The sequence below is a fragment of the Vombatus ursinus genome, unplaced genomic scaffold (assembly GCF_900497805.2).
Source record: "Vombatus ursinus unplaced genomic scaffold, bare-nosed wombat genome assembly UNPS02014785.1, whole genome shotgun sequence".
NCBI classification, from domain to species: domain Eukaryota; kingdom Metazoa; phylum Chordata; class Mammalia; order Diprotodontia; family Vombatidae; genus Vombatus; species Vombatus ursinus.
The window spans coordinates 1,418,707-1,446,488 of NW_020954563.1; the positions used below are offsets into that span (position 1 = coordinate 1,418,707).

General features: G+C 38.9%; 1 protein-coding gene across 2 annotated transcripts; it reads right to left on the minus strand.

Moving 5' to 3' along the window:
• Positions 1-16,590: 16,590 nt before the first annotated feature.
• On the minus strand, positions 16,591-27,457 carry MANBAL (mannosidase beta like). 2 transcript variants are annotated; one of them, XM_027867258.1, is made up of 3 exons: positions 27,385-27,457; positions 23,683-23,881; positions 16,591-17,912 (listed from the first exon to the last, which is right to left on the minus strand). In XM_027867258.1, the coding sequence occupies exons 2-3, from the start codon at positions 23,830-23,832 to the stop codon at positions 17,805-17,807; spliced, it is 258 nt and encodes an 85-aa protein (XP_027723059.1). In that variant the 5' UTR covers positions 23,833-23,881; positions 27,385-27,457; the 3' UTR covers positions 16,591-17,804. The 2 variants fall into 2 exon arrangements, with proteins under 2 accessions (XP_027723059.1, XP_027723060.1); XM_027867259.1 differs by lacking the exon at positions 27,385-27,457 and adding an exon at positions 27,278-27,373.
• Between the last annotated feature and the right edge of the window lie 325 nt (positions 27,458-27,782).

The following is a 27,782-nucleotide window of genomic DNA, read 5'->3' on the forward strand; positions in this document are numbered from 1 at the left end:
AATAGCTGGGAGGTTGTTTCTGTTGCTTGTGCAGTTGCAGGTACGCTATTCACTACGTAAACGATGTCATGTGTAGACCCTCTGAACGCCTGAGCCAGCCTAAAGTGGTCCAAGCACTCCACAGGTTCTGCACCCCTGACCACAGCCCTCAGTAGCAGCTTTTCTAACCTTGGCACAAAATTGGAGGTTTTACCTACCTCATATGCGTATGTCCTTGATACTCTTATCATTATCCAACTGGCTATCCAGCACCCACAAACACTTGATTAAGATGGTCTCAGGGTGTCGTACCTTCAATGTGTGCAGACTGTCAAGAGCAGGTCCCCTGAGCTTCCCTAATAATTGCCTGTATTTCTCTGCATCATCCCCTGTCACTTTGGCATTACATCTGTGGCATGTTCCAGCCAGGTGTCAAAGGCTTCCTCTCCAAATAATTAGTTATATACCCTTGAGAATACCTTACTTGTCTGTTTCGGTTTCTTCCAGGTTGCACTCATAGACAATCTTAGAGTCTCTGCCAAGGCCAGTGTTGCCATCAGATCACAGCTGCTGGGTGGCACACTGGGTTGCTGGCCGCTGGAGAGCCTGTTGTCAATATTAAGGCTTTATTCTCTCAGGTCTGCAGTGGAATTGAGGGGAGAGTTAAAAGCTAATTACCCAGTTCTCCCTTTGTCGGTTATCTCTTTGTGGATCAGGGAATGCCCCTCCTCTACCCCGCCCCCACCCATCACACCAAGCCGGAACAGAACAGAGAATCTGCCTTACTCTGTGTTCTGCCCAGTACCCCGCTCAAAGAATACACGATATAAAACCTTTGGTTATGATCTTCTACCTCCTTATAACAATAGCTAATATGGTGCTTTAAGATTTACAAACCACTCTATATATTCTCATTTGATTCTCATACTAACACCGTGATCCCAGATCTTCCATGTAAGGAGGAAGCCAGGGTAGCCATCTCATCATTTCCCACCTGGCTGTTGTCCTGGACTTTATCATTGTTTAGAGAAATTCATCTTCTCGAAAGATCACATCAACTCTGAAATTCTACCCCCTGAGTACCCAAGGGATATTGAGGGGGGCCCTCCCTCTAATTGGAGAAGATGGAGGGTGGAAATCGGAGAGCTCCTCCCAGATCCCCAATTTAAGGTAGAGGCCCAGGGCAGCAGAAATCTCCTAATTTCCACCTGGCTATAAGACTTCATCTTCTCCCTCCTCCCCATCCCATTCACCTCCCTTTCAGATTCTTTTTATGTGTTATCTTCTCCCATAGATTGCGGGCTCCTTGAGGGCAGGGGCTGTCTTTTGCATATCTTTGTATCCACAGCACTTTCATTTCAGTCATTTTTCAGTCATGTCCAACTCTTTGTGATCCCACTTGGGGTTTTCGTGGCAAAGATACTGGAATAGTTTGCCATTTCCTTCTCCAGTTCATTTTACAGATAAGGAAACTGAGGCAAAAAGAGTGACTTGTCTAAGGTCACATAACTAGTAAGCGTCTGAGGCAAAATCTGAACTCAGGTCCTCCTGACTCCAGGCCTGGCACTCTAACCACTGTGCCACCTAGCTGCCCAACACAGTACCAACCAAATACCTATTAAGAAATTACCTGATTGTCCCAGGACCATTTCTATTTTAACTCAATTGAAAAAGATGAGTGAGATGATGATGATGATGATGATGATGATGATGATCAAGATACAGGCCATTCACAGATCAAGGAGAAAATACTGCATGCAGCCAAAAAGAAACAATTCAAATATTATGGAGCTACAATCAGGATTCCAGAGGATTTGGCAGCTTCCACATTAAAGAACTGCGGGGCTTGGAATATGATATACCAGTAGGCAAAGGAGTTAGGATTACAACCAAGAATCACCTACCTAGCAAAACTGAATATAATTTTTCAGGGGAAAAAATGAACATTTAACAAAATAGAGGATTTTCAAACATTCCTAATTAAAATACCAGAGCTGAATAAAAAATTTGACCTCCAAATATAAGACTCAAGGGAAACATAAAAAGGTAAAAAAGAAATAAAGCAAGAACATAAGAAATTCAATAGGGTGGGACAATGAGGTAATTTCTTAAGGTTAAACTTTATATTTCTATATGGCAAGATAATGTTTGTAACACTTAAGATATTTATTACTGTAGGGGCAGTTAGAAGGAGTATACATAGATAGAGGGTGTGGATATAAGGTGACTTTGAGGGGATGATACCTTAAAAAACAAAATAAAGGGGTGAGAAATAAGACTGCACTGGAAGAAGGAGGGGGATGATAGAATGAGGCAAATTATCCCACATAAAAGAGGCGTGAAAGAACTATTATAATAGAGCAGGATATGGGGGGGGGCAAAGTTTAAAACCTACTCTCATCAGAATTGGTTCAAAGAGCCAATACACACTCAGTTGGATACAGAAATGTATCTTATTCTATATGATGTTATACTTAGTGAATCCTAGAGAATCAACTAAAAAGCTACTTGAAATTACTAATAACTTCAGCAAAGTTGCAGGATATAAGATAAACCCACATAAATCATCAGTATTTCTTTATATGACCAACAAAACCCAGTAGCAAGAGATAGAAAGAGAAATTCCATTTAAAATGACCATAAAAAATATAAAATACTTGGGAATCTACCTGCCAAGACAAACCCAAGAACTACATGAACACAACTATAAAACACTTTTCACACAAATAAAAGTCAAATCTAAAAAAAGGAAAAATATTCATTGCTCATGGGTAGGCCATGCCAATATAATAAAAATGACAATTTCACCTATCTATTCAATGCCATACCAATCAACCTATCAAAAATTATTTTATAGAGCTAGAAAAAATAATAACAAAATTCATCTGGAAGAACAAAATGTCAAGGATATCAAGGGAATCAATGAAAAAAAAATGTGAAGGAAGGTGATCCATCCATTCCAGATCTCAAACTGTATTATAAAGCAGTAATTTTCAAAACAATCTGATACTGGCTAAGAAATAGAGTGGTGAATCAGTGGAATAGATTAGGTACAAATTACATTATAGTAAATAATCATAGTAATCTGGTATATGATAAACTAAAAGATCCAAGCTTTTGGAACAAAAACTCATTATTTGACAAAAACTGCTGAGAAAACTGGAAAAAAATATGGCAGAAACTAAGTATAGACCAACATCTCACACTGTATACCAAGATAGGGTCAAAATGGGTAAATGATTTATATATAAAGGATGATACCATAAGCAAATTAGGAGAGCATGGAATAGTTTATCTGTCACATCTATGGATAAGGGAAGAATTTATGACCAAACAAGAGAGAGAGAGAGCATTACAAAATGTAAAATAGATAATTTTGATTATGTAAAATTAAAACTTTTTTGCACAAACAAAACCAATGCAACCAAAATTATAAGGAAAGCAGAAAACTGGCAAAAGATTTTTGCAACAAGTATCTCTGACAAAGGCCTTATTTCACAAATACATAGAGAACTGAATCTAATTTATAAAAATACAAATCATTCTCCAATTGATAAATGGTCAAAAGATATGAACAGGCAGTTTTCAGATGAAGAAATCAAAACTATCTATAGTCATATGAAAAGATGCTCTGAATCACTACTGATTAGAGAAATGCAAATTAAAACAACTCTGAGGTACCACCTGACACCTATCAGATTGGCTAATATGACAAAAAAGGAAAATAATAAATGTTGGAGGGGATGTGGGAAAACTGGGACACTAATACACTGCTGGTAGAGTTGTAAACTGGTCCAACCATTCTGGAGAGTAATTTGGAACTATGCCCAAAAGGTTATATAACTGTGCATACCCTTTGTTCTAACAATACCACTGCTAGATCTATATCCCAAAGACATCAAAAATGGGGGACCTATTTGTACAAAAAATATTTATAGCAGCTCTTGTGATGGAGGCTAAGATTTGGAAATCAAAGGAATACCCATTAATTGGGAAATGGCTAAATAAGCTGCGGTATCTGATTGTAATGGAATATTATTGTGCTGTAAGAAATGACAAGCAGGATGATTTCAGAAAAACCTGGAAAAACATTAACTGATGCAAAGTGAAGTGAACAGAACCAGGAGAACATTGTACACGGTAACAGCAACATTGTTTGGTGAAGAACAGAAAATAACTTAGCTCTTCTTAGCAATACAATGATCCAAGAAAATCCCAAAGGACTAATGATGAAGCATACAACCTGCCTCCAGGGAAAGAACTGATATTGTTTGAATACAGACTGAAGCATCCTATTTTTCACTTTCTTTCATTCTTTTTCTTTTATTTGAGTCTTCTAGTACAAAATTACTAATATGAAAATGTTTTACATGTTTACACATGTATAATTTATATCAGATTGCTTGCCTTCTTAGGGAGGAGGGAGGTGAAGGAGGAATAGAATTTGGAACTCAAAACTTTAAAAAAATGTTTAAAAAATTGTTTTAACATGTAATTGGGGGAAATTTTAAATATATTTAGAAGAAATTATATAAGAAATAAAAAATAAAATAAAGCCTCCAAAAGGTAAATATAACAAAATTATAAAAATCAAGTGGGACTTAAACGAAGAAAAATGAGGAGGTACTCCCAACCTACCCTTTCATGGAGGTAGAAGGATCACAAGTGTTATACTTTGCACATGTTTTAGGACTTTTTCAATGTATTGATCAGTTGTGTTGATTTTTTTTTCTTTTTCATCTCTAAAAAATACCGTTTATCACATGTGATGATTCTTTGGGAGGGAAAAGGGGACAGATACATGGGATACTATGGTGAGGTGAGAAATAGAAAATATCAATAAAAACTTTTTTTTTTAAAGAAAAAACTGTGCTAGTAGAGATTAACAAGGAAATACTAATGCTCAAGCTCAAGGACAGGCCCAGAGGAGTTGGATTTGGAGACTTTCTATGTGCTGAGGAAAGGAAGGATCATTTGAGGAAAAAACTTACTGAGAAAGTCTGGAAGGTTTCATTGTAAGATTAGGATGTGGAATGGACCTAAGGAGAAAACGCCCAATATCCCTCAATGACTTTTGATCTTTTCTAAAGCAGTGTCAGAAAACTGTTCTCTCTGAAATGAAAGGTCTCAGAATGAATGAATGAAAAAAAAATATGTGCTACCATGTGTTAAGCCCAAGTATCACTTAAAGAATTTAGTAGTCAATGACATCATCAAGGGAGTCCTATAGTCCACATGCCTCATCCATAATGGGGTTCTGAAAGAAGGATGGGAAGAAAAAGATGTGTATTGTTAAAGGGGAGGGCAGATTGGGGTGGGGGTAATCAGAAGCAAACACTTCTAAGGAGGGACAGGGTCAAAAGAGAGAATAAAATAAATGGGGGGAGGCGAGATAGGATGAAGGGAAATATAGTTAATTTTCCACATTACTACTATGGAAGTGTTTTGCATGACTACACACGTATAACCTGTATCAAGTTGCTTGCCTTCCCAGTGAGGGTGGGTGGGAAGGGAGGAATGGATAAAATTTGGAACCCAAAGTTTTAAAAACCAATGTTTAAAACTGTTTTCACATGCAACTGGAAAATAAGATATACAGGCAATAAGGTATAGAAATCTATCCTGCCCTACAGGAAAATAGAAGGGGAAGGGGATAAGGGGGGTAGGAGATAGAAGGGAGGGCAGATTAGGGGATGGGGTATTCAAAATGCATACCGTCTTGGGGTGGGGGTAGGGACAAGATGGGGAGAAAATTTGGAACCCAAAATCTTATGGAAGTGAATGTTAAAAACTAAAAACGAATAAAGAAAAAAGAAAAAGAAAAGAAAAGGATGTATGTAGACTCTCAGACTTTGAATAATATGGAAATATAGTTAGTCTTTGACAACGTGACTATTATGGAAGTATTCTGCATGACTACACATGTATAGCCTATATCGAATTGCTTGCCTTCTAAATGACGGTAGGTGGGGAGGCAGGAAGGGAAATAATTTGGAACTCAAAGTTTTAAAAATGAACGTTAAAAATTGTTTTTACATGTAACTAGGAAATAAGATACATAGGCAATAGGGTATAGAAATCTACTTTACCCTACAGGAAAACAGAAGGGGAAGGGGATAAGAGAAGGGAAGGCAGATTAGAGGAAAGGGTAATCAGAAGCAAAACACTTTTGAGGAGAGACAGGGTTAAAGGACAGAGAGAATAGAATAAAGAGGGGAAGGGGGAATAGGATGGAGGGAAATACAGGTAGCAATAATAAGTGTGAAAAAAAATTGAAAGAAATTTTTTTGATAAAGACCTCATCTCTCTAACATATGGAGAACTATACCAAATTTATAAAAATAAGAGCCATTCCCCAATTGACAAATGATCAAAAGATATAATCAATTTTCAGATGAAGTAATTAAAGCCATGTATAGCTATATAGAAAAATATTCTAACTCACTATTGATTGGAGAAATGCAAGTTAAAACAATTCTGAGGCACTACCTCATACCTATTAGATTAGATAATATGACAGAAAAGATAAATGACAAATGCTGGAGGGCATGTGGGAAAAATGAGACATTAATGCACTGCTGTTGGAGTTGTAAATTGATTAAATAATTCTATGGAGCAATTTGGAACTATGCCCAAAGGGCTATAAAATCATGTATACCCTTTGACATAGCAATACTACTACTAGGTCTGTATCCCAAAAGAGATTAAAAAAAGAAAGAAAGAAAGAAAAAGAACCTATATGTACAAAAATGTTTACAGTAGATCTTTTCTAGGGGTAAAGAATTAGAAATTGAGGTGATGTACATTAATTGGGGAATGGCTGAATAAGTTGTGGTATGTAATTATGATGGAATACTACTGAACTATAAGAAATGATGAGCAGAATGCTCTCTGAAAAACCTAGAAAGACTTACGTGGGTTGATGCAAAATGAAACGTACTGGGTACAAAGTAACAGCAATATTGCAAGATGATCAGCTGTATTCTCAGCAATAAAACGATCTATGACAACTCTGAAGGACTTAGGATGAAAAATGCTATCCATCCCCAGAGATAGAACTGATGGTACCTGAACACAGATTGAAGCAATTTTTTTTTCACTTTCATTATTTTTCTTGAGTTTTTTTTTGTCCATGTTTTCTTTTACAACATGACTATTATGAATATGTTTGCATGACTACACATATATGACCTGTATAGAATTGCTTGCCTCCTCCATGGGGGAGGGGTGTGAGGAGTGGGTATGGGGGGAGAGAGTTTGGAACTCAAAGTTTTAAAAACAAATGTTAAAAAATAAATTTAAAAAAGAGAACTAACAGGGCTCAGTACATGCCTCTGCAAACTGAAGATGCCTAAATGTGTAACCAGTGTTTTTCCACATTGGACTTGAATGGTAGGTACTATCAGAGATCCTCACGATAGAAAAGGGTAAGGAAAATATGGCCATTCTACCACTTTGGGCATATGGTCCAAGGGAGTTCTGAGTCCCCTTCCATTTTTCAATGGTATATAAAAAAATAAGTGACATTAGTTCCTTAGAGATGTTGGTGTATCTAGAATCTAGATTACCTCATCATATTTGGGAAAACACTGGAAGATAATGAGGAAAGAATACTGAAGGTATTAGACTAAAAGTCCCTGGTACGAAGCTGTCAATCAGTAAGTGCCAATTCTCCAAAAGAATCTGTCTAGTATGAGTATCACATCTCGTTAGGGAGTGAGTACCAACCTCAAGAAGATGGAAGCAATCATCATCTAGTGACATCCAAAGACTCACTATCCTACTCATAAACTGGGAGTCCTGAGTTTTGAAGTGAGCTGTCACTAAGTTCTGAAACTATGTGTATGGTACTTGAGTCCAAGTATGGACTAACAACAGTCTACTGACATATTCTGGCAAGTGCTGAGTTAGATGTCATCAGCCAAAGGTATGTAGTAATGCTGGCCAAACATGAGTTCAGCATAAATTATCGGCCAGACAAGACTACCATAGATGTAGATCCCCTATCCCTCAGGGCCCATGCACTAGATACCTTGGTGGTCCCCATGGAAAGGGTAAGTAAGTACTCTCATATGTGTTAGGCACCCTGAGGTCTGAGCATAAGGCTCAGTGCACTAATGAAACTGATGGAGAATCTTTTTGCTATTTCTTTGGTTTGCTTTAATATTCATCATTCTGGTGTCTAGAACTTTGTTGGAGTGTTTGTGGGAGAGCAGAGCTCCTCTAAGACCTTTTATATTGCCAGAATTCCTCCAGTGCCGATCCCTTAGGCAAAAAAGGATTGTGCGTGTGGCTTCCCAAAGCTGGAGAAGTATCAAGGGATGAAAGCCATGAAATGAGGTAGCAAAAAAAAAAAAAAAAACAGACTTCGCAATCCTCTGTTATTTAATGGGAAATAAACAAATTTAAAAAAGCATTTGTTGTGTGCCAATTTACTGTTCTAGGTGCTGAGAATAAAAAAACAAAAGAGAAGATAGTCTCTGATGTCAAGGACCTTACATTCTAATGGGAGAGACAACACATATGGGGGAGTAGTAGAGAGGGAGGGGTACTGGTTTGGAAAACTATAGATACATCAAGTGTAGCCATAGGGAAGGAGACTACCACACTCTTTCCAGTAGCAATGGCAGTATTTATTTGATTATGGTTCCAGAATTACAAACTGTTGGCAGAACGGGGGAGGAGTGGTATAAACTAGAAAGTAAAGTGAATTATGGTCGGAACAGGCCTATGTAATGGATATGAGTCACTCACCAATCCAAACAGTGGTATCCTAGGGCAGAAGTCCTGGAGCTGAAAGGGTTAAGAACTCCAGGGCATGATATCTGGTCTAGGAGGCAAAGTGGATGGTGAGGAGGTAGGAAGGGGTCCTGCCTCTCTAACAACCCCAAGCTCATTTCCCTTCTGGGAGAATAATACCATAAAGCTAGAAACCATCGTGAATTCCGGATGTGACCAAAGAAATCATTAGAAGATTGAGTGTGGGGAAGAGATTATCTTCCCAGCATTCTTAAGTTCATCATTCCCTTGTGATAAGAATACCAACCATGTGTGGGGAGCTTGAGGAGGGGGTTGTTTTACTAGTCTGGAGGACAACATCTCTCCTCTGACACTGCCACCACTCTGTTACAGCCCCTAACACCTCAAGCCTGGACTATTACAATAGCCCGCTAGCAGGTCCTGCTATCTTAAGTCTCTCCTCACTCCACTCTATTGTCCATTCAGCCACCAAAGTAATTTTCCTAAAGTTCTGGTCCAGTTATGTCACTCCACTATTCAATAAATGCCAGTGTCTCCCTATCATTTCCAAGATCAAATACAAAATGCTCTGACATTCGAGTCCTTCATAATCTAGCCCCTCCTATCTTTCCAGTGTTCTTACATCTTCGACAGGTACTCTTCAATCCAATGACACTGGCCCCCTGGCTGTTTCATGAACAAGACATACCATCTCACAGCTTAGGACATTTTGTCTGACTGTCACCATGCCTGGAACACTCTCCCTCTTCATCTCTGCTTCCTGGCTTCCTTCAAGTCCCAAGTGAAGTCCTACTTTCCACAAGAAGCTTTTCCTAATCCTCAGTTCTAGTGCCTTTCTTCTGTTAATTATTTCCTCTTTATCCTATCTACAGATAGCTTACCTATATGTATTTGTTTACTTGTTGTCTTCCCCATTAGGTTGTGAGCTCTTTGAGGGCAAGGATTGGTTTTTGCCTCTTTGTATCCCCAGCACTTAGATCATTGCATAGCACATAGCAGGTACTTAATAAATACTGACTGAAAGACTTACTATATGGGCCGTAGATAAGACAGCACTCACTAGGGAGAGAAGAGAAATCATATCAACTGTTTATGGACAATTCCAAATTCTTTATATTGTTTTTGCACTTTTCTTTCTGGTGGAATAACCACTGTTTAGTACCTGACAGTACTGGTATCTGGAGGGCTTGCATGGAGTCGTTCTACCCATATCTGTAGGTAGAGACCTAGACATGAGCTATATGCAATTTATGTTCTTATTTTTTACTAGAGAGAACTCTAAATGGAAGCAAAATAAGCCAGAGAGAGTACTTCAGGGGAGAATGTCCCCAAGATTGACTTTGATCTATATAAGCCCCAGAGCCTATTGTGCTGGGCTTTGAAACTACACATATAACACGACCAGGAATGGTGTCACAAGCTTTTACTCTGTACTTGTTGGAGTTGCCAGGATTGCCTATTGATCTGTCCTTTGGAGTCTCAGAAGATGGAGAATATGTGGAGGACCACAATCAGTACATTTTGACTGAGACATCAATTAAAAAACTCTTCTATTTGGCACTCAAGGCCCTTCATGACCTGGCCCTATTCGACCTTTCAGGCCTAATTACACATTACCCCGCTCCACCCACTCCACAGTTTAGTCAAACTGGCCTTTTTGCAGCTCTTCCCACATCACACTCTATCTCCCATCTCTTTGCCATTGCACTAACTGTCCTACATGCCTGAAATGCACTCTTGACCACACCACAGCTTCTGGAAATACCTGGTTCCTATCAAAACTCAATTCAAGCACCACCTTCTATCTAAGGCTTTTCCCAGTCTCCCTCAGAGGAAAGTGGCAGATTTGAACCTACTGTCTTCTGATTCCATATCTATCAATCAATCAGCATTGAAGTTCCTACATGCCAGGCATTGTGCTAAGCAATAGGGATGCAAAGACAAAAGTCAAATAGTTCCTGCACTCAAGGAGCTTACAATCTAGTGGGAGAGACAGTATGTACATCTAAAAGTAAACACAGAATATATGCAAAATGAATACAAGGTAGCTTTGAGAGAAAGTGCCCTAGTAGCTGGGGAGATCAGTGCTCTTTTTCCGTTGCACCAATGTTGGGGGACATTGTAGAAAAGATGCAGGTCTCCGATAGGGTTTGGCTTACATGACCTCTGAGTTCTCTTCTACTCTAAGATCCTATGAAATGGTAAACCACCTGGTAAATAGCACACTAAGCATGTCCTCAGGGAATTAAAGAAGCCAGGTTAAAAAGCTGATTCATAAGCCCAAAGCATGAAGTAAACAGGTTGTGACTTGGAAGAAATCGAGTTGCAAAGGTAAATTTTAATCAATAATGAAAAATGACCCCAAGCACTCATTTTTTCAGGCTATTGGTACTCATTGCTTTTAAACAAATCAGCCTCAAGCAAGATGATGAAGTCTTGAAGTTTTCTTCAAAGTCTACCCATTTCCTTTCCTGGCATCCCTCTGTGCTTTCCCCTTATAACCACTTAAACCTTGCTTTCTCTTAGCTGGGCCTTGAAAAGGATTTGGTAAACTCATTCACACTAAGATAAAATTGATTTCTTTCTTTAATGGGACCTTTCCAGGAACATTTACTTGATACCGGTAACACCAAAAAACTCATCCCCAATGGTGAAATTATTTCCTGGCAATGGGGGAAATCTGGGAGGGGCAGAGCACCCTCCTACCCCCAATCACTAAACATAACCTTGTTGTTGGTGATGAGGTTCAGCCCAGGCAACAGCAGACAGTTGGCAGTCATCATGAGGTGAACTGAAGAGCACTGAAAAAGCATCCTTCCTCCCATTCTCCACCCTTATTTATTAGTGTTTGGGGCTAGACTTGTGATTTAATTGGTATGGGGAATTCCCTCTACCAAAGTAGGTCAGAACCTTCTCTGCTATTTATCATCTTAGAAAGTTCCTAGAGTAAATAAGAAGTTAAACGACTTACCCAGGGTTACATAGCCACTATGTGTCAGAGGAAGTACTTGGACCATGGTCTTCCTACCTCTACGTTCAGCTCACTTTCCCCTACACCATACTGTGCCTTGCTTCCCCCTCTGAGGCCCCAAATTTTACCACAATGCTCTGGGTAAAATATTGCCCCCTTTCAGTTGATACTTTAAAAAACAATGACAACACTCCCAAGTTTGAACCCATTGAGTCCCTAACATTCTAATGCCAGTAACTTTACTAGATGGTTTTTCTCCTTGACAAGTAGGATGGCAATGGAAGAGCCCTAGTTATCTAGGAAAAGTTACAGGAAAACAGGGTTATTGAAGGCAAACCAACTACTTCACAATTTTATCCAGGATTTTTCCCTATAGTGGCAGTTTGGCAGAAAGGGAATAGTGTTCTTCTTCTTATTATCATTATTTTTATTTTAAGTTCCAAATTTATTCCCTCAACCATTGAGAAGCCAAGAAACATGATACTACATACAGTCATGCAAAACAAATTTCCACATTAGATATGTTAGGAAAAAAAAGCAAAAACAATTAAAAAAGTGAAAAAACTACGCTTCAATCTGCATCAGTTCTCTCTCTCTGGAAACGAATAGTATTTTTCATCATGAGTCCTTTGGAAATGTCATGGATCAATGCATTGATCAGCGTAGCAAAGTCTTTCACAATTGATCATCCTTACAAAATTGCTGTTAGTATATATAATGTTCTCTTAGTTCTGTTCACTTCGCTTTGCATCAGCTCATGAGTCTTTCCAAGTTCTTCTGAAACCACTCCTTTTTTCTTTTTTTTCCCACTTAATAGTATTTTATGTTTTCCAATTACATGTAAGGGTAGCTTTTAACATTCACTTTTATAACATTTTGAGTTCCAAGTTGTTGTTTTTTTTCTCCCTCCCTCCCCTCTCTGTACCCTCCCTCCCCTCTCCATACCTTCCCACCTCCCCAAGACAGCAAGCAATCCGACACAGGCTATACATGTACAAACATATGAAACATATTTCCACATTAGTCACGTTGTGAAAGAAGAATCGGAACAAAATGGAAAAAATCACAAGATAAAACAAAAAGAGAAAATAGTATGCTTCGATCTACATTCAGACTCCATAGTTCTTTCTCTGGATGTGGATAGCATTTTCTATCATGAGTCTTTTGGGGTTGTCTTAGATCACCGCATTGCTGAGAGGAGCTAAGTGTATCTAAGTCGGTCATCGCATAATGTTGCTGTTACTATCTACAATGTTCTGGTTCTACTTCACTCAGCATCAATTATGTCTTTCCAGGTTTTTCTGAAATCTGCCTGCTCATCATTTCTTACAGCACAACAGTATTCCATTACACACAACTTGTTCAGCCATTCCCCAATTGATGAGCATCCCCTCAGTTTTTTCAATTCTTTGCCACCACAAAAAGAGCAGTGATAACTATTTTTGTACATAGGTACATAGGTAGCTAAGAAAACTAAAGCAACTCCATTTTGTCTGGAGTTCCTCTGTCTTGCGCTGACCCTACTTGTTTTGCAGCTCCCTTCTGCAATCTTCCTTTCTACCGAGATAGCAAGTCTGAAATAATCCTATCTATTAGGGCAGAGTTACAAGAGACAGCTAACCTGAAGAAGAGCCTTTCCTGTTATTGCCCCAGCAAGAGGCCTGTTCAGTCAAGGGATATCACATCCTCTATTCCTACCCCACAAGCCCCCAGCAATAGTCCTGTCCAATCCAGAGGTAGCCCACACCCAGTTAGCCTCCTGCCTAAACTGAAACCTACATAAGCTTTGTCCTTTTGTTCCTTTCAGTAGTCTCCACCTGTGCAGGTGGGGTTCCATCATAAACCTTCATTGCTTCCTAAATTTCTGGTTCTGATTATGTTTCTGGTTCACTGTGGCACTGACAATTCTATCCATTGTCTTTTTCCTTTTATCTCTTTGGGGTATAGATCTAGCAGGGGTATTACTGGGTCAGAGGTTTGCACAGCTTTATAGCCTATTGGCCAAAGTTCCAAATTGTTCTCCAGAATGGGTAGCCTCATTCACAACAAAACCAACAGTGCACAAAGGTCTCAATTTTCCCATATCCCTTCTAGCATTCATCATTTTCCTTTTCTGTCACCTTAGCCAATCTGATAAGTATGAGGTGGTACTTCAGAGTTGTTTTAATTTGTATTTCTCTAATCATTAGTGATTTAGAGCATTTTTATATGACTATTGATAGCTTTGATTTCTTCTTCTGCAAACTGCCTGTTTGTATCCTTTGACCACTTATCAATTGGGGAATGGGTCTTATTTTTAAAAGAGTATTGTTCTTTAGTAACATTTGCCCTTTATGTAACAACTTAACTTTAAACTATAGGTGTCAACAACAACAAATCATAGCAAATCAAAAAGCTACAGATGTTAGAGCACTGGCCCTGGAGTCAGGAGGACCTGAGTTCAAATCCAGTCTCAGACACTTGATAGTCACAGCTCTGTGACCCTGGGCAAGTCACTTAACTTTTGTCTGCCTCTTTCTTCAACTGTAAAATGGGTATCATAATAGCATGATGATCATCACAGGGTTGTTGTGAGGATCAAATAAGATATTTGTAAAGTGCTAAGGACAGAACTTGGCATACGGCAGGTACTTAATAAATGCTTACTCCCTCTCCCCTTTGAACCTTTACTTCCATTCAAGGCTTAGCTCAGGGGTCACATTCAACATGAGGCCTTTCCTGATTCCCCCCAATTATTTTGTATTTTTTTTTTTAATTTTCTTATCTGCATATGTTTATCCTCTTCAGGAGAGGTAAGATTCTTGAGAGCAAGAACTTTTCATTTTGCTTTCTATCACAAGTGCATAGCAAAGTGCACAACACATAGTAGGAACTTAAATGCTTGTTAAATTGAAGCCAAGCATTAGTACTCTAATTAATGGTCTAAGCAACAGTGGAGCCTAAAGAGGAATCAACACTTGGCAGGCCTCTAAGTATTTTCCTTCAAATGAAAGTTCTGGGAGCAACCAGCCGATCAGAGGAAGGGGCTACAGGTCAGAATGTACTTCCAGTGTGAGAAGTCCAAGGACAAAGTTAGGGATGTGTTACAGCCAGCTCAAAATGACTAGCTCTTGAAAACAGACAGTTCAATTTTCACTGTAAGCCTTCACACCCTTGAAGTCAGCAAATGCTATAAATTAGGACTTGATTTCTTATTTTGTTGGTGTTCTAGACTTAAGAAGTGATGGAGAAACTATTAAAAATGAAGATTAAACATAAGGGTATGTCACATGTACATTTTCTTCTCAGAGAACCAGTTGTTAAAATATTTACCAACACATCAGTGAGTTGAGTGAATTTCCAGGTTCAATAGGTTTCTTTAAGCATAATTAAGTGCAGAGTCAGGAATGGAGCCTAGGGAGGAATGAAGACATGACAGGCCTGAACACTCTCCTTAAAATAGAAGTTCTTCCTAACTAGATTGTAAGCTGTTTTAAGATTAGGGATCATATTTTCTCCCACAGTGGCAAGTAAAAAGCCTTACACATAGGCTATTTGGCTTTTACTCAATCTAGGTCCATAAAGAGAAGCATCCTGTAGCAGCAGATAAAAGGACTGGTTTGGGAGTAACAAAGACCTGGGTCTACATCCCACATACTACCAGGGAAGCCTAAGATTCTTCGTTGCTGAAGAGCTGCCAATCTACATTGGAAAAAATTGATTTTCTTATGATGACATCACAGGTCCAGAACAAAAAGCAAAAACAAAACACTCCCCAAAAGTCCTAGTCCAACAGTTTCATTATGGCATGGGAATGACCATGGGCTCTCATAGGCTCTTAGCATGGAATAAGCTCAGACACAAAAGGCCAAGTGACAGACTGTGAGAACCACTAAATCTGTTCAAAGGCTGATTACTAGCTTAGCCATCAAATTGTTTTTGGCCACGAAACTCATGAAACCATTTACAGTAAGGCATTGAGCACCCCTATTGCTGAAACAAGAAGTACACTGTCCTATGTAGCTACATTGTAGAAGTCAAGTACCCAAATTTATCCAGTCAACATAACATAAATAATGGTTTTAAACTTCCACTATCTTATCAGAGCCAGTTTTAGAACTCGAGTCCTCTGCTTTTCTCATGCCAGAGAAACATATGCAAAGGCCGTAAATCCATTGGAAAATCTAATACAGATAATGGCTCTGTAAGCTTCCTTTTTTCCAAAGACTAAGAACCATCCCAATGAGCTGTGAACCCCTTCTGCCTTCTCAAGCTGGAACTTCTCTCTGCCATACCAGCTTCTTTCTCCCATTGGTGAGTTCCTTCCATTTTGATGTTTCACCCAGGCCTCTCTTCTGTGCTTCTCTCTGCATGTCCTCTTCCCTGCTTTCCAGCTTCCATATTTTGCCTTCCCCCATTGGAATGCAAGCTCCTTGAGGGCAGGGTCTTTTTTCTTTTTGTCTGTAAAACTGGCATATAGTAAGCACTTAATAAATGCTTGTTGTTTGCCTACTGTCCTCGAGACTATCCCCAGTATCCTTTTAATTGCCTGACATATCAGAACAGCTAGATCTGCCTCTACTGAGTCTCTGAAACATTAGGACTGTCAGATTACCCTGCAGTGTCATCAACCTTATCCTAATATTCTTCCTATAACATATCATCACTCCCTTTACTTATAGAATGAGGACTCAAGATTTACTGGATTTAAGAGTTAGAAGGAACCTGAGCCCAGAGGTTAAGTGACTTGCCCAAGGTCATAGGTAGTGTGACCAGAGCCAGGTTTCAAACTCTGTCCTTTGGCTTCAAATCCGATACTCTTTCCACTACACCAAGGTAGCCACCCTGCCCCTTGCCCCCCCTCCAACAACTCCCACTACCACATACCAGCAGACAACATAAAAGGTTCATCATGCACTGTGGTTTATTAATCTTCTCTCATGCTCATTTCAATCTTTTCTCCTTAAAGCTGGGACTAAAAGTTTTGTTTGGGGTGGGAAAGGTTCAGGGGACACACTAAAAATAGGTCAGGGAGGCAGCAGTAGGGAACAAAATGCCGACCCTAAACCATATTATAGAGTTTGAGACTATGGCCAATTTCTACACAGAAAACATTTCTTTACTTAGTGAAATCTTTTCTATCTTATGAGGGATAATTAGAGGAAATACTGAAAAATGCTTCATTTAGAAAAGAAAAAAGATGATTAATATTTTGGTGCAAAATTTGAAAATCGTTTTCACCCCAGGCAACCTCTCAGATTTAACTGCCTTAGCCTCTCTAATTGAAAAGACTGTAGTTGACATCATTTTGACAAAGAAAGGTCTTAACACTCTTTTAAAGTGAAGACAAAAGCTGATTAGGAGTCGAGAAGACTTGTCCAGGTTAGGCTGCAGATCCTGTTTGGTAGTGTACATACATGTTATATTAAAAATTACTTAAAATGGTTAAACACTAAAAAGCAGCTCAGTTATTTTAACGTGACCTTTAAACTAAGTATTCCAATATACATAGCCTTTGTTTGTATAATGTGCTCATGATTCTGTTGTCATTTTCCATAAAGTCAAATGTCATTGTAGAGACATAACCCACACTTTCCTTTATGACGGATTGTGCTTCAGGAGCCATGACTGAACAAGATTTGAAGACAGGGCTTTTGGGGAGGTGGTTTGGCCACCTAGGGCCAGTGAAATGCTCATGCATATATGGTCCTCTGTGTTTAAAAGGCACCCATGCTCCACCAGAGCCACCTTAATTCTCTAGTCTCTGAAGGACTAGGTAGAAATTTCAGAGGTGGATGTCAGCCTAACAATTAGCGAGCTATCCAAAAGGGGAATGGATTGCCTCAGGAGGTAGTAGGTCCCCATCACTGGAGGTCTTCAAGCAGAGGCAGCATGATCACTCATCTGGGAGGCTGTAGAAAGGATTCCTATTCAGATAGAGATTGGATTAGATGACCCCTGAGGTCTCTTCCAACTCAGATTCTGTAAGGAAGATGATGCCAGACAAATGTTTTTATGAAGATGTGATTTTCCTGCAATGGTCCTTCTTCACGAGTACTTGATTCTGAAGAAAGTAAAGCAGGCCATACGTGTGTCACGTTTGGCAGCTTCTACTCTATCTCTTCTTCTTGGTTTCCTTCTTGGACTTTTTGCTTTGAGAAGGAGCAGCCCCTTTTGGCTTCTTGGTCACCTCAAATTTTCTTGGCTCAAAATGTCCCCCTTCCTTCAATGGAGAGAAGAGAAAGAAATAGGATTTTACTGATCAATTAAGTTTGGAATTTGCCAGTTAAGCCAACCTAGGAGAGGCTAACTTGAAGCAGGAGATATGCGGAACTCAACCTGATTAGGAGAAGAAAAGACTTGTCCAGATTCAAATAGAATGGTTTCCAGAAATTGTGCAGTGAATTTGTGTATAGTCAGTGTCTGTTACTGCATCAAGTGTTTTTGCTTAATCATTTTTGTTCAATCTGGAAAAGGAAAGGGAAAATTTCTCCAAGAAATAATTATGATACAAAGACAAAATGATACAAATAAAAATTATTTCTTTTAAAAATACAAAAATTTAACAATGTTGGAAGTTCCCAATGTGCAAATTTGAAACTTTTGCAGCTTTTACTTATGTGGCTCTCTTGTCCCAATAGTCTCCTATTCCTTCCTCTTGACCTTTCTTTCCCTCACCCCTCAACATATAGATATCTCTATATGGCTAAAGATTTCTTGGTGGGATGTATAATTGATATCATATTGCTTGCCTTCTCAATGTGAAGGGTAGGGGCTGGAAGGAGGGAGAGAATTTGAAACTCAAAATATTTTTTAAAAAAGGAATATTAAAAATAAATAATTTTTAAAAATTCCTTTGTGGCTAAATCCTAAACCTGGAAAAGACCTTAGAAGTCACCAAATCCAACCCTCTAATTTTCAGAATAAGGAAGCTAAAATCTTTATAGGATAAGTGATTTACCTAAGGTAGCAGACCAAGACTAGAATTCAGATCTCCCGATACCTAGTTTATTGTTCTTCCCACTACATTTCTGCTGCTTCTTTACTCCGTCCCACCACTGTCCAAGCACGTTCTCTGCCCCAGAGCTATGGACTTCTGTTCCTTTACTGCCACAGGGTGACTGATCCCAAGAGAGGCAGAAAAGAGCAGCAGACTACACATTTCCAGTTGCTATATAGAAAGGGTTCCTAAAACTCTGCAAAAGAAGTTCCACAACAAAGAACCTTCAGACTGAAAAAATGTTTATGAAGCCAATCCACCAAATACATACAGACTACCTTGCTTTCCAGAAAAATCCATGAAAAAGTTATTTATAACGCATGCTAGCTGAAAATATAGTTAACTCCTAAATACAGAAGTTGGGTTCAAATGTTTCTGAAGCTTGAAACTATGCCTTTGCGGCCTGCTGAAAATGATTTGTAGCTGCATGGCCTCTTAAAAATAAGACCTGATTTACTCTCTAAATGTTGTAATTTATGCAGAAAGAACCCACAGAAATATGCCAGCATTCTCATGGGAATGAAGCAACCTGCTCTGTTATTCATGGGGAAGAGCTTGTTACCTTAGGTAAATCACTGCTGCCTTCTAATGTTCAATATGAGATGACTAAACAAAGCTAAGAGCTTCATCATGGCTGGAGCCAGAGCTGTCTGGAATTCCATTCAGATTAAGAGGCAGGTACTACCATTTTCATAACCATGGCACAGTAATTCTTGTTTATCATCCTGTAAATCAAATATCTTGTTCCTAGTTTCTCTAATAGTGCAAAAAATACTTGTGCAAAAGATAAGCAGGGCACAAACATGTGCCTGTGTGCATATAAACATGTCCACACATTAGGAGAAAAAGGAGCCTACGTGTCTTAATTCCAATTCTGATAGTCCATTTAAATTAACTATATAATCTACTTCCAAATTCCACTTGCTCTCAGTTTATGCTTGAATCTCGAAAAGTCGCTAGAGCCATAAGGAACAATTCCAGATCCCACACACAATTTTCCAAATGTCTGTGGCTCTAGAAACATTATCATAACCTCTGTAACCCCATCATTTTGTGGGTCCTTTACCCTGAAGGACTTGCTTGCATAGTAGTTATTTCTATACAGATATTTCACCAAAAAGAGCCATTTCTTCCATGAATTCTAGTGAACTTTTCCTGCAATGGAAGAGAATACAGCAACAACAAACTCTTAAGAGTTTATGTCAGTTGAGAATTATGTCAATTCAGAAGTTCCTAACCTGGGGTTCATGAATCCAAAAAGAGTCTGTGCATAGACTCTAAGGGGTCCACGAACTTGATGGAAAAAATTGTATCTTTATTTTCACTAATCTCTAACTGAAATTTAGCATTTCATTTAATTGTTTTAAAATATCATCCTGAGAAAAGGTCTATAGACCTTTAAAATAATTGAACAAAATAGACTTCCTCAGTCTGCGAAAGGGTCCAAGATCCAAAAAAGTTAAGGACTCCTAAGCTAGTTGCTGTGAGGGGTACAAAAATGTACAAATACAGTGCTCTTTTACCTCAAGAAGCTTAACTGTCTAAATGGGGAGATAAGACATAAAAAAATTAAATAATAATTTTAGCTCATAGTAGAAGAGTTATATCAGAGATAGAGCATATATAACTGTACAGATCATAACTGCTATAGGATTGAGAGGAAAAAGAGATTGCTTCACTTTAGGTTGAGGTGATCAGCCTCAGTTGATTAATTTAAGAGTTTGAGTGATCTTGAAAGATAGATACCAGAGCTACCTCCAACCTTCTCTACCATTTATTCCTTTTAAAAAAATATTTTATTTTCAGTTTCAAATTCCCTCCTTCTTACCTCTCCCTCTCTTACCCATTAAGGAAGAAAAACAAAACCTATTACAAATGTGTAGTCAAGCAAAATAAATTCCTGCATTAGCCATGTCCTGATGTGGGCACCCTCTGCATCTGACATCTCTCTATATGTTTCATCATGAGTCCTCTGGAACATGGTTGGTTCCACTGCACTGATCACAGTTCCTAAGTCTCTTAAAAGTTGTTTTTCTTTGCAGTAATGTTGTTATTTCTAGCACTCATTCTTCTTAACCCATTCTTCCACCACCTCTTGCCACCAAGATTCTACCCTCTGCCCTCTCTACTCTACTAAACTTGAACGACCTTTTCCCTCAGCCTTCATCCATGCTTCAGGTTTGGTTGGACCTTTGAATCTTTAAACTGAAACCTATGATTTTGTGTTTCTTAGTAAACTAGACAAAAAAGTACTAGGAAATCAGTGACTGGGGGGGGAAGAAGCCTAAAATAAGTATACCACTTTTTAAAGCTTGCTAGTGCTCTGAATAACTTATATGTCATTAAGAACAAAATCAGACTAAACTGTTTCCTTGTTTCATCTCATGCAAAATGAAATCTCTAAGCCTCTGGTTTAATGAAAAGGTAAAGTTATTTTAGTAAACAAAATTGGCTTAAAACTTCATTTAACTTTACTTTTTGTATTTTGTGGGAAGGTATGTCTTGTTCTGATATATTAATCAATTCTCAACAACTCTGCCCCCCAATATCGAATATGATACTTGAGATGTGGTCTGATGTTCTCTATCGGCTGCTTGTTCTTAGTAGCTATCCCCTTCAATATAGTTCAAGATCATGTTAGCTTTTCTAGCTGCCATATCACACTGTTGACTCATACTAAACCTGGAATCCACAAAAACCCTCAGATCTTTTGCAGACGAAGTTCTGTCTAGTCATACCTCTTACATCTTATACTCATAAAGATGATCTTTAGAACCCAAGTGTAATATTTTTCATTTGCTCCTATTAACTTTTATCTTATTAGATTTGGCCAAATGATGTAGCTTGTAAAAATCTTTTTGGAGCTTGACATACAGGTGTAAGCTATCTCTTCCAGCCTGTTATTAATTAACCCTTTCTTCTCTTCTCCTCACTCTCTTTTCCTTAGTACAGTTATCCAGTTCACCAATAAGCTAAAGATTGCTGATTCCATTTCTCTGCCTATAAAACAAAAATATTAATCACTTTGCTCCCCTGAGGCTGTAAAGAGAATTCAATCCATTACTAAGAACAATAAAAATGATAGCAGTGTGCCTTGCATGGATTAGACACTTAGTAAATGTTTATTGAACGAATTATTTTTATGTATACATAGTACCTTCCCATGAAAAATTAAGCAATATCCTAACACAGGGATTGTAGTTACAATTTTTATTTGGTTTTCAGTTCTATAAAACTGGTTCATTCTTCCACCCTGAAAAAAGAGAGAAAGGGACTAAGGAGAATGTATGTGTATGAGAGTACCAAAGTGTTGCAAAAAATCTTGTCTATACAGACAGGCCAGGCAAGAGGAAAACTTTTAGATAGTATACTGGGCCTCTAAATAAAAATCACTCTGTAGAAGTGATTATGTTCTAAAATTCATAGAAATCCAGAATTTCAGCACTGCAAGGAACTCCAGCTCACACCTGAAAAATAAAATTTATTCTACAACTTAAAGGAGTAGTGGTCATCTAGCCTTCACTCTAAAACCTCTGATGAAAAGAAACCCATGATCTTCTGAGGCAGCACATTTCACTTTTAGAAAACACAATTGTTAGGAAATTTGGCTTAACCTAGAACCCAAATCTCCTCTGTGCAATTTCCACCCAATACTCCGAGTTCTGCCTTCTGCAACCAAGCAGAACAAACCAAACCCATCTTTCAAATTGGGTTTTCTCTTTCCAGGCTATCCATGGTTTCTTCAAATGATCCTCACATACAGCATGCCCACACTGGCTGCCTCTCTTCCAGACAAGCACTACTTTATAAATGTCTTTCTTCAAATATGGCCTCCAGAACCGAATATGATACTTGAGATGTGGTCTGATGTTCTCTATCGGCTGCTTGTTCTTAGTAGCTATCCCCTTCAATATAGTTCAAGATCGTGTTAGCTTTTCTAGCTGCCATATCACACTGTTGACTCATACTAAACCTGGAATCCACAAAAACCCTCAGATCTTTTGCAGACGAAGTTCTGTCTAGTCATACCTCTTACATCTTATACTCATAAAGATGATCTTTAGAACCCAAGTGTAATATTTTTCATTTGCTCCTATTAACTTTTATCTTATTAGATTTGGCCAAATGATGTAGCTTGTAAAAATCTTTTTTGGAGCTTGACATACAGGTGTAAGCTATCTCTTCCAGCCTGTTATTAATTAACCCTTTCTTCTCTTCTCCTCACTCTCTTTTCCTTAGTACAGTTATCCAGTTCACCAATAAGCTAAAGACTGCTGATTCCATTTCTCTGCCTATAAAACAAAAATATTAATCACTTTGCTCCCCTGAGGCCGTAAAGAGAATTCAATCCATTACTAAGAACAATAAAAATGATAGCAGTGTGCCTTGCATGGATTAGACACTTAGTAAATGTTTATTGAATGAATTATTTTTAACATACAATAATACATAGTACCCGTGAGATGAGAATAAAGCAGGATGAGACCAAATGTCCTATGGATACTGACAATTTAATGTGGGGAAAGAGGGAGGTCCTCAGGCATGATCATCACAGATCTACTTCTTTCCCAAATATATAGTGTATGTACAGGGAAATGAAAAATTATTACTAACATCCCTTCAGTTCCTACAAAGTGCTTTCCTAATAATAATCCTAATGCAGGTACTATATAAATATTATTATCCTTCATTTTACAAATGCAAATAATGAGGCTCACAGTGGTGAAGGGACCTGTCCAAGCTGTTGTTACATGACCAATAAGTGGTGGAATTAGGACTCAAACCCAGGGCTCTTTCTACTACTACAAAATGCTTTTTATAATAATGAACATAATAATAAACTAGGAAATCCACAAATTATTCATATTCATGGTCAATATCCATGATATTTCTATAGCAGGCATTTGAAAGATGTGCTAAATATATAAAACCTACCACCCCTACCCTTAAGGAGTTAATACTCCACGCCCCCACCCCCAAAAAAATTACTTACCCCTTCATGAGACTTCGAAATGGGGAAGATTATGGCCAGTACACAGATAAGCTGGAAGATAGCCCCCAAAAACAATCCGTAACGAAGAAGATTCTCTAGGAAAGTAGGCTCCGGGACCTCAGGGGGAGAGAAGTTCAGCTCAGCAGCCATACCCAAAGCAGTTCCTGGTCTCCTTTTATTTCACTCAAGAACTTAAATTCTAAATTAAAGCAAAACAAGTTTCAGCAATGTCATTTTCTGCTAATGTGCTACCATACCCTAAGGCATTTAGATAACAAATGAACATGTCTATGAGTGCCTCAGAACAGGAAAATCGATGTATTTTCTCCTATGGCCTGAAAACTTTGTGGTATTTTTTACAACACATAATGTGTGACTAGAAGGTGACAATAATTTTTTTTTAAAAAACAAGCATACCATTCATTCACTCAATAATTATTTATTAAGGGTTTACTTTACGCAAAGCACTCAATAGGTTTTAGGGGAAAAACAATCATGAGATGTGGTCCTGCCCTTATGAAACTTAACAACCTAGGCAAGAGGAATAATACATCTACCCAAATGTGAAATACTATTTGATGGAGTAACTACACCAAAGACATCATGGATGTTTCGGATATTAAAGTAGGATCACAGGATAACAGTAGAATTGACAGGAATTTAATTCTTCCTCATTTCCTATACACAGTTATAAAGATAGCACCAAGGTTTTAAACCTACATAACTGTGTGAAAGTGATATCATTGACAGGAATAAGGAAGTCAAAAGGAGGAATTAGTTCTGGGGGACAAGATAATTAGATTCAGTTTTAGACACACTGAATTTGAGGAACTGCCAAGATATTTCAGCAAAGATATCCATGAGAAAGTTGGAAATGAATATCTGTAAACCTTGAAGGACTGGAGTTGAAAATAGAGGGTGTTCTAAAAGTCTTATTGCAGTTTTAAGCTATTTAAGCTATCAAAGCTTAAAACTTTAAACTCTAAGACTTTGAGGACACCCTGTATAGATCTGGGAGTCATCTAAGTGAGGGACTAATAAAAATAACAATTTATTTAAGCACTTTATTCATATCGACCCTGTGAGGGACAATGCAAATATCATTATTTTCATTTTTGGATGAGATAAATGAAACTCAGCGTAGTTCAGTGAATTGTTCAACGTCACAAACCAGGAAGTAATCAAATTCAGATTCAAACACAGGTCTCTCCTGACTCTAAGCTTGGTACTCTTTCCACTAACACCATACTCCTCAGGAGTAGCAATCTGTCACATGATATGGATGTGGATGTGGGAGAATACGGCTTAAGAGAACCTCACTTTATGGAGCTGAGAAGAGGAATCAGTGAAGCGATCACAAAATCCCAAGATTTCATAGCTGGAAGGAGTTCAGAAGACATCTAATTCAACTTAACTATGAAGATAAATTTCCTCTACGATAACAGGCATTTATGTAGCACTTCAAGGTTTGTAAAACATTATATACATATACATATATATACATACATATATGTTAACTCATTTGATCCTCAGAACAAACCTGGGAGGTAGGTGCTTCCATTATCCCCATTTTACGGGTGAGGAAATTGAGGCACACATAGATTAAGTGACTTGCTCAGAACCACACTGCTAGTGTTTGAGGGTGAATCTGAACTTAGGTCTTCCTATGCCCAAGTCCAGCATTCTATCAACTGTACAAACTAGCTGCCCTGATAAATTATATTCTCAATAAATGGCCATTCAATCTTCACTTGAAGAATTTTTGTTTCCATATGTAGTCCATTTCACTTTTGGACAGCTCTAATTATTATCAACTTCTCTGCAACTTCCATCCATTGTTCCTAATTCTACTCTGCGGAGCCAAGCAGGATGAACCTATCCCTCGCTACATAACATTTCAAACACTTGAAAACAGTTATCATGCCACTCTCAAGTCTTCTCTTCTTCAGAATAAATATTTAATGGCAGGATGCAGAAGGACTATCAATCATCCTTATTCTATAGATAACACAACACTCAAGAAGGCTTAAGACCACTTCAAGTGCCATGTCGCACTTGACTTATTTTCAGGGCATTAAAACCTTCAGATCTTTTTCACAACATGACTGACTCTGGAAATAATAATCCTCTAAAGGACAAGGCCCTTATTACATGGAACAAGCAATGAAGCTAAATGACCTGTCATATTCTAGATCCAATCCCCCATTTACCAAGCTTCGTAATCATGGGCAACTCACTTTGACCTGAGTCTGTTCATTCGTGTATAAAACGGAGATAATAATACATTCCCTACCCACCTCAGGGTTACTCTGAGGAAAAATGATTTGAAAGCCTGAAAAAGAGACACTCGTATCACACTAGTTAAATCCATCTTGCCTCACAATTTTTTTTTCTTTCCTTCTTGACAGACTATCAATCTATCAGTATGGCTTATACAGAGAAGCCAATTTAGTGTAAAGAAAAGTATAAAAAAAAATAAAAAAATAAAAGGATAGAAAATTGTGTTTGGAGAATAGAATTTTGTAGTTCATGAGAATGTGCTTATACAATCAAATTTAAGTGATGACCCTTCAAAGTCATCACCTTAAAAGCTAAAAAATCAATCCAAAAAAGTCAAAATATGTCTGTAACTCTATTTTTAGAATCTGTGGCACACTCTTTTGAACATCCTCGGTAGAACTTCTTTAGAAATTGGCTGCCAGACCTTGGGGTAAAAGTCACTTAATGGCCAGATTCAATGAAATCCATGGGCTTTAGGACATAGAAAATTAGAACTGGAAGAGACTCTACAAGACAGAACATACAGGCAGTTCAGTATAGAAAGAAAAGCATATGGAATCAGGAAAACGGAGTTCTAGACTTGGTTCTTCCACTCACTAGCTTCATGACATGCCAGGCAGCTAGGTGACACAGTGGATAGAGCACTGGACTTGTAGTCAGAAAGATCTGAGCTTAAATTCAGCGTCAGACAATTACTAGCTGTGTGATCCTGGACAAGTCCCTCAACCTCTGTCTGCCTCAGTTTCCTCATCTGTGAGATGAGAATAATAACAACACCTACGTCTCAGGGTTGCTAGAAGAATAAAATGAGATAATAATTGTAAAATGTTTTGCCAGATGTAAAGCACTCTATAAATACTACTAGCTATTATTTTTATTAACAAGTCTCTTATCCTCTCCGGGCCTCAGTTTCTTCGTCTGTAAGACTGGATGAGATAGCCTTCACGATCCCTGCCGACTCTAATATCCGATGTGGTCCTCAGCGGAAAGGGCTTAGAGATTATGGGATTTAGGGTCTGAAAGGAATCTTCAAGAGCACCTAGCTCAAGGCCACCTCGTCTTACAGGAGTGTAAACTGAGGCTTTAAATTATTCACTAGAAAACAGATCCCGAGGGCAAAGAAAATGTCCGAGAGCCCCAAAGGCATCAGAGCCAAGGCCGGCTGGCTCCCCTTGGGGAGAAGTGACCTAAGGGGAGGGGGCGTGCCAGGATTCGCTCCCGTCGCTTCGGGGCGGCCCAGGCCTGTCTTCCCCGCCCAACATTCCCAAACCCTAGAGGGGCCGACCCCGCCCGCCGCCTCCCGCTGCGGCCTCACCCGAGGCGACAGCGCTTGGCCTCAGCGTCCCCGCTTCCCCCGGAGGCCCGGGTTCCCTCAACCTGCAGTCCCCCGGCTCCGAGTCCCGAGCCCGGTCGATAACTCACCGACCCAGTGCCCCACTCCCGCAGCCGAACTTCCCTCCGGAAGTGAGGAGCAGCTCCGCCTCCCTCACGCGGCACGGACCGGAAATTACGCAATCCTTAGCAGGCGGGTCTTGGGCGCCAGGAGGCGTTGCTAGGCGCGGTCGTTGGGAGTTAGAGATGCGGGGAGGGAGGACAGCTGGGTCGTATGCGGCCTTGGGGTTTTTGTTGTTCAGGGGATCATAGGATCGTACACTTAGATCTGGGAATGGACCCAGAGGCCGTTTAGTCCAGCAGCCTCATTTTACAGATGAGGAAACTGAGGCCCAGCGCGGTGAAATGACATCCCCATAGTCACTCACGTAGTTAATAACAGAGCTAGGATTTCCCATGTTTATTTTATTTATTTTTATTTGTTTGTT